Genomic DNA, 12,608 nt, shown 5'->3' on the forward strand with positions numbered 1-12,608 from the left:
CGGAATCGATTTCCCATTTCCCACAATCCAGCCAAGGCCCTTCTTTAGCACCTCACGCCCCGCTAGTAAACCTCGCCAGCCATGAGATGCTGAGGCCGGAGCAACACAATCCAAAAAAGATGAATTGTTGCAGTATTTTCCCATGAGGATTTGGGTAAGCAGGGAGTGAGGTTCCTTTAGCATTCTCCAAGCAAGTTTTGCAAGCAAAGCATCATTAAACTGTTCTATCTCCCTGAATCCCAAACCCCCAACACTTTTTGGCCGAGTTAGCCTAGTCCAAGAGACCCAGCACAGTTTTCGAATCTCGGGTTTTGCATCCCACCAGAATCGAGTTAGGACGCTTTGTATCTGTTTACATACTGAGAGTGGAAGCTTGAAACACGTCATTGTGTACGTTGGGAGAGCGGCTAGAACTGCTTGTAAGAGGACCTGCTTTCCAGCACTCGAAAGGTATCTAGTGGACCAGCTTATTGATTTTTGACGGATCCTGTCAATGAGCTTTGAGAAAATATCCCTCTTCTTTCTCCCAAAGTGCTCGGGTAGTCCTAAATATTTTCCGGCCCCTCCCTCACTGTGAATATTGAGGAAGTCCTTTACTCGTGTCTTCACCTCGCTTGGTGTTTTTGCAGAGAAGGTAATGGCCGATTTACCCAGGTTGATACACTGTCCTGAAGCACCTTCGTATAAGGATAAAACCCTCTTCAAAGCTTCACAGCATGCTACACTTGTTTTAGTAAAAAAACATAGTGTCGTCTGCGAACAACAAGTGGTTTACGGGGGGGCATCTTCTCGCCACTTTTATCCCGGCCAAGTTCCCATTCTGCATTGCTCTAGAGCACAGTCCAGAGAGAACTTCGGTGCACAAAATGAACAAGTAGGGCGAGAGTGGGTCTCCTTGCCTAATCCCCCGAGACGGAACCACTTTTCCTTGTGCTGATCCGTTCACCAAGAAGGAGTATGAGACTGAGCGAATACACTCCATAATCCATGAGATCCAAATGGGGTGAAAACCAAGTCTAAAGAGTACTCTCTCAAGGAAACTCCACTCGATCCTATCATACGCTTTGCTCATATCCGTTTTCACAGCCATGGAGCATCGTACTTTTGCCCCGGAGGTTCGGAGACAGTGGAGGACTTCATGTGTGATGAGCACATTGTCAGGTATTGCTCGTCCCTTTACGAAGGCGGATTGGTTACTCGAGATAATGGCTTGGAGCACTGGTTGGAGCCGACTGGTGAGTACTTTTGCGATGATCTTGTAGTGGGTATTGCACAAGGCAATCGGCCTGTAATCCGCAACCGCCTTAGCGCCTCTGGTTTTCGGTATTAACCTGACGTGGGTTTCGTTGTAACGGCCATCAAGTGTGTTTGAAGTGAAAAAATTTCCAACTTCTGCCGTTACATCATCTCCTATTATGTCCCAAAAGCTTTGGTAGAAGCTTGCCGAGAACCCATCCAGCCCAGGAGCTTTATCTGGGTTGATGGAAAAGACCGCTCTCTTGATCTCGTGTTTATCTGGAATCCTAATTAAGGCATCGTTCATATCAGTGGTGATGAGCGGGAAGAGGACCTCGTCGATGACTTGCAACGAAGTCGTCTGTCTCGAGGAGAAGAGATCTCTATAATATTCTGAGATGGTATTGACTATATGATCTTCCTCGTACATCGCTCGGCCATTGGCATCTTCTATCACCGAGAACTTGTTAATAGTTCGTCTTTCCCTGGTTATGGCATGAAAGAACCCGGAGTTCTGGTCTCCACTATGCAACCAAAGGATCCGACTCCTCTGTCTCCAGTAGAGTTCCTCCTCGTTGTAAGCTTTTTCCAGCTTCTGTGACAGTGCAGCTATCTCAATCGGGTCAGGATTTGCGTTCGAGAGTGCCTCCTCCAGCTTTGCTTGCATTTCCAGAATTGCCTCCTTATTGTTCCGGCTCTGAAGTTTGGTCCATTCCATTAGTTTTCTCCTGATCCTACAGATCTTGGAGAGGACCGATTCATATGATCTTGCTGTCCAATGCTCTTCAACTAACTCTTTTATCTCAGGTTGTTCTTTAAGGCTTCGATCAAAGCGAAACAGCCCCCGCTTTTTCTTCTGAGTCTGATTGAGGTGGACTAAGACTGGACGATGATCCGAGCCTTCAAATCTCAGATATTCACAGCAACCGGAGGGGAAGAGCTCAGCCCATTTACAGTTGATCATTGCGCGGTCTAGGCGGGACTGTATAAAGTGACTGTACCGAGTTCCCCTCCACGAGAGAGAGTTGCCGGAGTGTTGGAGATCCCACAACCCCATTTGGGATACAAAGCTCCTGAAAGCCAGAAAAGATCCTTCCCATCTCAAGGGACCTCCTACTTTCTCGGAATTATCCAGGAGGTCATTAAAGTCACCAACTACTAACCAAGCTTCTTCGTCTCTTCCTAAACCAACCTCAGTTAACTTGTTCCAGAAATCTAATCTATTTTCTGTTCTAGGCGCTCCATAGATGAAGGAGACAAACATAGGTTTCTGTTGCAAGGTGATAATAGTATCAATAAAGTTGGGAGAGGAAGAGAGAATATCGACCTGAGTATCGGTTTTCCATGATAGGGAGAGCCCGCCACTGGTCCCACTCGGGGGCACTGTGAAGTGGTTTGTATATTCCGTTCGCTGGAACATTCGGAGCACCACTTCGTCTTGATTCATCGTCTCCATAAGGAAGATAACTACAGAGGAAATTCTTTTTTTGAATTCCCTGATTCGCTGGTCTGTCAGGGTGCTCCCAATCCCTTGACAGTTCCAGCTAAGTAACGCTAAGGAAGAGCGCTTGGGGTTGCCCGAAAATCCTTTTGCTTCTTTGTTATCGCTGGAATAAGTTTAGGCTTCGGGACCCCTCTCTGTTGAGTCTGAGTTGATTGTTTTTCCTTATGTGTTCTTCTCTTAGGGGAGCTTTCGGTTTTGGTAACTCTCCTTTTCTTCAGATTGATTCCTTGGAGGGGGCTAGCATTGTATCTTTTCTTCTCCGTTGAAGTCCCTGCTTTTCTTCTTGCCACACTCCTGGTGACTATTGCCGGTCCATCAGACAAACGAGATTGAATGGGGATATCAGATTGGCTTGAGGCCGGGAGAGGGCCAAGGCGTAGAGATACGTGTCTCCTATCTTCACTGAGTGTCCTTATCGGAGAAGACCCGCCTGGTGGTGAGCTGAGAGTTCCCGGGGACCTAGAGGCTGACGGTCGAGTATTGCTATCTAGTCGTGGAGGTTCTATTATCTCTTCCAGATACTGAATCTCAATATCTTGAAGTCGACTTGAGCCTGTGGAGGTGCCTTGATGCACAAGTTTAGATTTCCCATTAGAGGGTAAGGATAGTCGGTCTCTTGCAGGGGTTCTATCAGCCGAACGCTGAGCTCCCACTGTCTCGCCTTCCTCTCTGAGAGATAGTGATCTTCTCAGGTCAGAGGAATGTGGAATAGTAGGTGGGAGCAGTCTTTCTTTGGCTGGGCGCCTGTCAGTCGAGAGGCGCACCCCTGAATCCGCTTCTTCTTCTCTTCGTATCAGAGTTCTTCGCAAGTCTGATGAGTGTGGGGTTCTCGCAGGTAAAGCCGGAGATTGGATCGTCTTTGAAACTGAGTCCTGACTTGGTGTTTTCCTGTGCTCAGTTCTTCCTTCTTGCTTATCTCCATCGATGCGGTGTGATCCTAGTACATTGTTTGCCCTCTCAGAGATTCGGACTCTACTTTCAGTTCTAGACGCAGGTCCTATTAAGAAGGGTCTGTCACTACTGGGGTCATCCCTTCCTCTGCGAAACTCACTGACTACAGGTGAGAAGTGTCGTTGGTGTCGAGAGTTGTATCTTTGGTCTTCTCTATGGTCGTCGTACTTGTTTCTTCTTGAGTACGGTATCGGCAGCTCCACATGTTTGAGAGCCTGTGAACCTTTTTCTCTTCTTCTATCTTCATAATTTCTCATTTTCTCATCCAGGCGGGCCATAGTGTTGCTTTGGGAGATGCCTATGCGCCTTGGGCTTCTATCTCGCTCACACGTACATCTTCAGCAAGGGGACAGTCACCCTTCTCGTGTGAAAGTGAGAAGCATTTGAAGCAGTGCTTCTCAAGCTTCTCATAGTCGAATTCCACTGGGATTATCTCGCCCGAAGGTAAGCTTATATCTCTTGTCATCTCTAATGGTTCGAGACCATTAATAAGGACTCGAACTCGGGCCTGAGTTGGGGCGCAATCTTCCACCTTACCAAGTTCTTTCCCAATGGCTCTTATTGCCTCATCTGACCAGTAATGGAGAGGCACTCCGTGGATCTGGATCCAAAAGGGTAGCTGAGCTGGGAACTTATCGGAGACGACAGGCTCCCATCGTTGGATGAGAAGCATCCACCTTTTAAAGTGGAAGGGGGCCTTGTTGAGTATAGTGAGGAGGTCCCTTTCGTTTTCAAAGCGGAATTGGAACAACAGGGGTCCCAAGGCTCTTCCGGTGAAGCGTCCCGCGACGTTCCAGTGTTGGAGGAAGAACTCAACCAGCGCTTTCGTGTTTTGAACAGCTGGATTTGTTACTCTCCCAATAAGGGCAAATTTGTTCTCTTCAGTCAGAGCAGTAGTATCTGAAGCTGGAATTTGTACTGGCGGTTTGCGTTTAGGTTGATTCGTCGACGGAATCCATTTTTTCTTGTCCTCTCTTGAGTAGCGGCGATTCATTGTGATTTAGGGAATGTAGCGGCTGCTGGCTGTGGAAGCAATAGTTGTTGGTGAGTAAAAGACGAGTTCTCACACGGAGCAAAACAGGCTGTAGTTAGTGCTTTGTAACAATCCTACAAGTGAGGGAAAGGTTCGGTTCTGAGCTTCAGAGTATCACCGGTTGAAGTGATCCCGGGAGCTTTCCTTTGGCGAGAATCATCATGTTATGTTCTGTCATGGAGTTTCCGGTGAGGTCTGAGCGGAGACGCGGCGGTGACTGGTCCCTCCGACCCGGGTCGGGGGAAGAACCCGGTGGGTAAAGCTTCAGAGACTTGTAGTGACCAGCGGACGCTCCCAAAATGGTTAAGAGATTCAAAAGTATTTGTACTTTTGCTGGGTTTTAACCAAAATAGGAAAGAGATCCGGTTTACTAAGCGTGGGGTGAAGCGACGGACCGCTGGTTAAGGACTGTACTTGAGAACTGTGTCTGGGAGCGAATTCGAGTGAGAAACAATATGCAGATTACTTCCCGGTTTTGTTCTGTTAGCTAGATTCAAAATTTAGAGTTAAAATTCTAAATTGTCAATCTATTAAACTCTTAATCAAAATTTAGATTAGATCTAGAAACTGTATAATCTAGTGTCTGAAACATATGATAATATTACCAACATATACTTACAAACTAAATTCATGTCGTTCATTCATTTGGTTTTGTACTAAGCTTATTGAAAACCCAATGAATCAGAATGAGAGTGAGAATAATAAAAATAAGGACGCAGCAAGATTGTCTACTATGTCTTCTTCTCTCATCCACTCTTGTGTCTACTATTACTTCGCTCCACTCCTCCTCTGTGAAGCTAACTGTAACATTCTTTGCTGTGCAACCGCAGATCTCACACACACTGCCAAGAACACAACAAGAGAGGTTTAAACCATGACATTTCTGTAAAGAGATTTGACTTAATACTGAAACTTCAAGATGAATCTTGTAGAGATTAGTCAATGCGTCAAACACAGAGTCCATAACATTACCAAGCTAATAATGAATTATTTACCTGTTTCCTCTTAGCTTGAACCAAGCTTCTGCGCAATGAAAATGGGCAAGGGCAAGCTCGTTTTTGCATTTGCAACCAATCTGAATCAACTCCAGGGTTACTACTGTCTTACCAGAAACTCTATCAGGTGTTTGATCAGACCCAACATGACATATTCTGCATATACTTTGCACATCATCACTTTCTCCTCCACAACTACTCAAATCAACCACTTGGAACTCCTCCGTCTTTTCCTTTGTTGAAGCATCACTCTCTCCTGAAACATGTGTTGAAGTATCCTTCTCTACCTCATGAACAGCATGAGCTGAAACGTTACAGCATCCAACACCATCTTGGCCTATTATTGAATCATTTTCTTTTCCTTGTTGCGGTTTAGTCTCGTTTTGCTCTTCCCCCAACACATGTTTTGAGACAGAGTCACTAGTTTCACCCTTGACAAGCACAGATCCACTCGAACTTTCACAAACACTGATCGATCTCAAACAACTTTCCGGGTCCATTTTTTGCTTATATATCTACCAAAAAAAAGACAAAGGGTTTTCAGTTCCCAGGTTCCTACAAAGTTCAAGTATGATTGTAGCATTGCCCCTAAAACTGAAAACCATGTAATATAGCTCAAAGAAAAAATCAAAACTTTACCAGAATCCAGATCCGCTTGAGAGAAAAGAGACGAACTTTATGAACCAGAGGAACAAGAAAATCTCAACAAAGGTTTCGTTTTGTTTGAGCTTTATGCCTCAACGGAAGAAAAATAAGAAAAAAAACTCGCATCAGATATCCCTTGAGGGAAAACGTTGCTACAGTTACTCTAATCTGCTACTCTTCGGTTGAAGTTTCTTCTTCTTTGCAATTTGTCTGTCTGTTTGTTTCCGTAAGCACGAGCTAACAGAAAGATTTGGTACCCTTTTCTCTTAAATAAAAATAATAAATAAATAAGCAGAAGTAAGTTTGGTGAAGATGATTTATCAACTCTAATTCAATTTAATTAATTAGCAAAATGGCTACTATTATATTGTGGTAAAATCAATTAAATTTTGTCTATATTAAGAATGAAAATATTGTAATCATATTCCTTGGCTTTTTGTACTAAACATTGGTCAGACAAATTTAATAAGAAGTTAATAATAGAGAACACATATTTGAATAACTTAATAATTTAAGATATAATTTAATTAACTAAAATAAATTAATTAAAAAATTTTGATCATTAATCACATAGGACTTAATTAATCATCTTTATGTACTCTACATATTTATAAATTTAAATGTGATTGTGACAAAAAAAACTATATAAATTCAAATTTGAATTATTGGTAGGTATAGCGAGAAGAGAAAAAGTGTTATAAACCAAACGATGATCGACCATGGACCAGCCCGTACTGCATGCCCAATCCGGGACATGATAAAGACAACCAGAGACTATGTGTTTATCTAGTATATATTCCATGTATATATGTAACATAGTGTTTATCCTTATCTTGTTAGGATAAATATGACCTTATGACGGTCTAATACCTTGTATATATATAGACCTTCTGGTCGACAGTAATGATAACAGAAGCATTTCCCCAATACTTCATTTACAACACGTTATCAGCACGATAGCCTCCAAAACCCTCAGACAAAACCTAACCTAAAATCCGTCACACATAAACCCTAAATCAGGCGCAACTTAAAATTGATCTATCTCTCAAACCCTGAGGAACCAGACGACGAGCCACATATCAAATTGAAGCTCTGGACAAGACAAATCTATCAGCGAAAACCGTTTGTCAATCCGATCTCAGACGCGCCCACACTCGCAGAAACAATAGACGGCGCCGCCTTGGTCTTTTGGAACCCTAATCCCGAAGAACCCTAATTCGTTCTTGATTCCGTTCCAGCAAGCATTACCGTCTCAGCTTCATCCCGATCTCAGATCAGACGAACCCTTGAACTCAATCCCGTCTCGCATTCCCGTCTCTGCCTCAGCTCGATCCGACGATCAGCCTCAACCAGTTCGCGAGAGACAACCAAGGCGATCGCGACCTAACAAACCTAACCCGATCGCATCCTCTCAGCTAGCGAACCCGAAGCAGCCAGCTCGCGTTCCCCGATCAGACGCGTCCTGTTCCAGCTCGTGTCCGACGTCCTTAGCCAGCTCACGTTCCCGAAGGACCAGCTCGCATCCGACGTCTCCCGCCCCAGACGCACGAAGCCGACGAACGTTCCCGGTAGCTGTTGGCGAGCGTCTCGGCATCCGTCCAGCTCACGTCCGTTCGAGGTTCATCTTGGTGGTCCGGTTTCTACAATCTGCAAAACAAAGATAATCCTAATTCTGAGAACATGAATTGAACATGGTTGTTTTGTAAAGATTGAAACCCTAAAATAAGAACTCTAAAGATGAAAGCCATAGGGAAAATAGATCAAACCCTAAAGAGTAAATCGGAGCTCGAATAAGTCCGATCCCCTAAACCATAATTCGAGATTGATCCATTGATCAATTAAAATCAAAGTCTTAATGATTTTGAATCTCAAATCAAATCCCCTTGATCAAAGATCAAAGTTTTCGTAATCCCCTAAAAACTCTAATTTTGGAAAATCGGTTTTTAAATTGTTTGATTTAAACTTTGATTGTTTGATCACCTAGAGCTATTGATAGGATTGTTTAAATTCGAATCTAAATCACTCAAACTGAAACCCTAAAAGTTTAAATTCGGTTTTAAAATGTCTTTGTTTGATGATTGATGATCTGAGATGTTAGGATTGATAAATTGATTAATAGATCTAATCTCAAGATTCGAAATCCTTAAGGCCTTGAAACCCTTAATCTTGATTGATATTCCTAAAAGGCCTTGAAACCTTAAATCTCTCATTACTTATAGATTGAAAGATTGATTTAAAGAATTTACATATTGAATGAGAGTTAGGTTGCTAGATTATTTGATTATAAAACACTAAACTCTAACTGTAACATTTATCTTTCAATATTTGATTTAGTGTTTAGGATTGGGCCTGCAGTAAGATTATACATTGAATAATTTTCCGACATTCTGATTTTATGTTTTCATATCTGATTTGATTTATTATTGAAATAATAAAAACGATTTTGTTTTTATATATTATCTTGCTTTGTCTTGCTTGATGATTCTTGATTAAATAACAAATAAAATCTTAATAAAAGGATAATCAGTCCACTGATAGTTGATTTCATGCATGGTTTAACTTTACCTTGATTGTATAGGTTTAACTTTACCTTACTGCAATCACATAAAATCAATTGTTGGGTGTAGACTAATGAGTCAGTTCACTGATAGATAGATTTCTCGCATAGATTTAACTTCATCTTGATTGTATAGGTTCAACTTTACCTTTCTACAATCACTTGAAATCAATTAATTGGTACTGACAATGGCAAAAGACACGACATTATTCAGACCCATTGAGTTATAAAGATTTATAACATTCTACATTGAACCAGTGATCAAAGAAAATATTATTCCTTTCAGATTTTTGAAAAATCGCATAAAAGCATTATGAATGCCTATACCCATATTTTCTACTGATTTATTCTATGCTGCGGATCAATATGAAAGAGGCATAAAGCCATGGTAACCAGTATGGTTCACCACGAAATAAACACTTATGGCATGACCAGATTAGCCATCTTGATCCAAAACATGATGAAAAATTAATTAAGGCACAAAAGTGATCCCATAAAATCTCACAATGTGTTATAAGTACACAAAAGGGAAAATCACTAAAATAATTAAGGCTCCACTGTCCTAAGCACTACGAAATTATGAGTATGTTCATGAGGGGGAGAGAGGACTAAAACCCACAGTCCATGATCATATCATAAATTCGGATTCCATGGTTTACAACCATAATATACACGGCTGGAAAGCTTTAAAACTCTCACTAATGGTACATCACCCACGTCCAGCCTAAAGCTTAAGGACATTATGTATATAAATATTGATTTACATCAGGCCATACATGTAAGCATAGATATTCCCACCTCTGAATGATTAAGGGTCATAAACCAGACATATACACAAACGAAAATACGAATATTCCACCACATATATGTGCGCCATTTAAGATGGAACCTCAGATGAGGATTGAGAATATATATTAGATAAATAAGACTTCCTCCACGAAACTATAATGTATCTTGTGCCAAACATGGATGATTTAATCAAGTGGCCAAGAACACAGATTACAAAAGATAGTAATCTGATTATCCAACTTTGAAAGGAGAAAGTTATCAGGCTGATAAAGAGTAAAAAGTAAAAGAGAAATATAATGGTATCAACCATAGTTGTCTTGGCAAGATCCTCAGACCAAAGATTATGATCTAGACGTTCTAAAAGAATATGATCAAAAGATATAAAAGCTAGCAGAAATATATGCCAGACACACTGACCCGAAAAGAAAAAATGACTATGTCATACCAGCTTAAGCACCACGAATTAGATGTCTAAGAGACACAATCAAGTTGCTACAATGTCTATTAGAGATAGACAAATAAGTTCCAAATAATAAGGAACCTCGGAAAGTAATGAAAGGTGCTCAGAATCGTACAAATCCGAGTTCATAAGAGAAACCAGTTCAGACAGAGAAATAAGGTTGTGCAACCACACATCTAAGGTACCAGACCATGTAGTTTGGGACGCCAAACTGCAAGGTATAAAGGTTTTGGATAATAAGATCTCAAAATCTAATTAGATCATGTCTGGAACAGTATGAAACTAAAGATAAAGAGTGTTAACACCAAAGATGTATTTACATACATAAGAGCTCATAAAAGATTGTAGTACTTGGGATTTGAAGGATATAACCTGAGGATCATGAACCCACGTAGAGTACTCATAAAACCTATATAAGGACGTGGGGTGTTCAAAGAATTCAAAGTAATTATAAGATAGATGGGCGTAGTAACCATGTACATACAGAAAAGCCATCTAAGAAAGAAACCAGTGAATGGATCTTGTGAGATAAGAAATTCCGTGAGATTAAAGGACATGACCACATGGTATAGTGTGTCCATGTTCCTTCTAAATAACGTTCAAGTATAGCTTGATTACACAAGGATACTCACAAGGACCAAGGAACAATTTATAAAGAGATATGCTCCTATACGGTGGATGCTACTACAGAAATCAAGTTTGATTTTGTCTGGATATTTACTAAAGAAATAATGGTGTAGTAAGCAGCAAATGGATCACTGGATAAATGTATCAACGTACCATAGAAATATGAGAAAAAAATTCTCATAGAACAAGCTTTGTTCCTAAGTTGTTTATGGATTGTAATATACAGCAGCTGTAAGTAATATGAAAGACTAAGTATTTACTTAGTGCAGTCAGCCCATACAGAAAATATTATAATTCCTTGTGATCATAATAAAGACCAACTGAGAGAAAAATGTTTAATGGTTCAAATGTTCAATAATACAAGTTACCGATTGATTAAACAGGCTATGTTTTACATATGGAAAGTCTGTAGAAAAATCATAGTCGTGTGTGTGTGTGTGTATGATTAAGTCAGCACGTCTAAGTGAGAACCATAAACCAGGATAGTGACCAGAAGGATGTCTGGTCGTGGCTTAATGATTATAAGCATTGCTAAAGAAAGAAAAGATCGATAACCATGTACAAAGGACATGAGTGTATGACTGCGAATTCATTGTGTGATGAGTTTCATTGCAGCAAATAATTATTGATGGTATGACCTTAGACACTCATGATTATGAACGAATATAGACAAGGTCTATAGCTCAACATGGATCGACAAAAGAAAATAAAGAATGATTGGTTACAATGGATAAAGCCATTGGCACATACGAAGAGATATAAGTCCGAATGAACGAAAGATATGAAGTAAAGTTGTTCGTATGTGTTCTGGGTCTATGACTCAATATATATTGAATGTCCACGTTTTGGGAAAGCCATATAACCAAAGAGAATCCGTGGGACATGAAAAAGGACCAGCAAGTAAAGTTTTATTGCAGATTATAAAGTCCATCCGAGCACCGTTTGAAGCACCATCAGTTCAACCAAGACATGGAGTGATCAGCAGCAAAGATGTACATCCTGACCACATCTTAATGGAGTTCCAAAAGACATACCAACGTCCAAGACTTACAAGTTCATTCAAGGAGAATCCAGCTGATCATCTTCACCAAGTCATAGGCAACTTCAACGTTCAAGAAGATTCGGATACCAGATGGGAATGCGTCTACTATAGTGATGCATTCATCTGGGGGAGTTCATGTGTTGTACTCTTTTTCCTGTCCTTGGTTTTCCATTTTGCCACATTGGTTTTGGGGTTTTTCAGGAGAGGTTTTAATGAGGCAACATTAAGCATGCAACGAACCTGTACCGGATGTGTCGATCAAGGGGGAGTGTTATAAACCAAATGATGATCGACCATTGACCAGCCCGTACTGCAGGCCTAATCCGGGACATGATAAAGACAACCAGAGACTATGTGTTTATCTAGTATATATTCCATGTATATCTGTAACATAGTGTTTATACTTATCCTTATCTTGTTAGGATAAACATGACCTTATGACGGTCTAATACCTTATATATATATGGACTTTCTGGTCGACACTAATGATAACAGAAGTATTTCCCCAACACTTCATTTACAACAAAAAGAACATTATTGGACGATTAAAGTGAAACACTAAACCGGCAAAACCATTATAGACTACTCTGAAAAGTTCATACTACCCTCCTATACCAACCAGAAGCAAATATGAATCAATAATAAATAGCATAGAGATTGTATATCCATTTTTGGCTGCAAAGCTTAAAAATCTAAATGACATTTTACCACCCAACCCATATTAGATTTTAGTAGAGATAAGGGTTGCATAGGAAGTACCATACTATAA

At 40.8% G+C, this 12,608-nt stretch overlaps 1 protein-coding gene across 1 annotated transcript; it reads right to left on the bottom strand.

Moving 5' to 3' along the window:
* Positions 1-5,254: 5,254 nt before the first annotated feature.
* On the bottom strand, positions 5,255-6,614 carry BNAC04G54100D. Its single transcript, XM_013874746.3, has 3 exons — positions 6,359-6,614; positions 5,720-6,234; positions 5,255-5,566 (listed from the first exon to the last, which is right to left on the bottom strand). Exons 2-3 carry the CDS (start codon positions 6,217-6,219, stop codon positions 5,362-5,364), a joined length of 705 nt encoding a protein of 234 aa, XP_013730200.1. The 5' UTR covers positions 6,220-6,234; positions 6,359-6,614; the 3' UTR covers positions 5,255-5,361.
* Between the last annotated feature and the right edge of the window lie 5,994 nt (positions 6,615-12,608).

This window comes from Brassica napus, chromosome C4 (assembly GCF_020379485.1).
Source record: "Brassica napus cultivar Da-Ae chromosome C4, Da-Ae, whole genome shotgun sequence".
NCBI classification, from domain to species: Eukaryota; Viridiplantae; Streptophyta; class Magnoliopsida; order Brassicales; family Brassicaceae; genus Brassica; species Brassica napus.

What these genes read in the sequence shown, in the direction of transcription:
- BNAC04G54100D (XM_013874746.3), bottom strand. Translation starts at nt 6,219, where the DNA reads ATGGACCCGGAAAGTTGTTTGAGATCGATCAGTGTTTGTGAAAGTTCG. An exon ending in TTCAAGCTAAGAGGAAACAG is followed by an intron (nt 5,567 to 5,719) that starts GTAAATAATTCA and finishes TGTTCTTGGCAG; the next exon opens with TGTGTGTGAGATCTGCGGTT.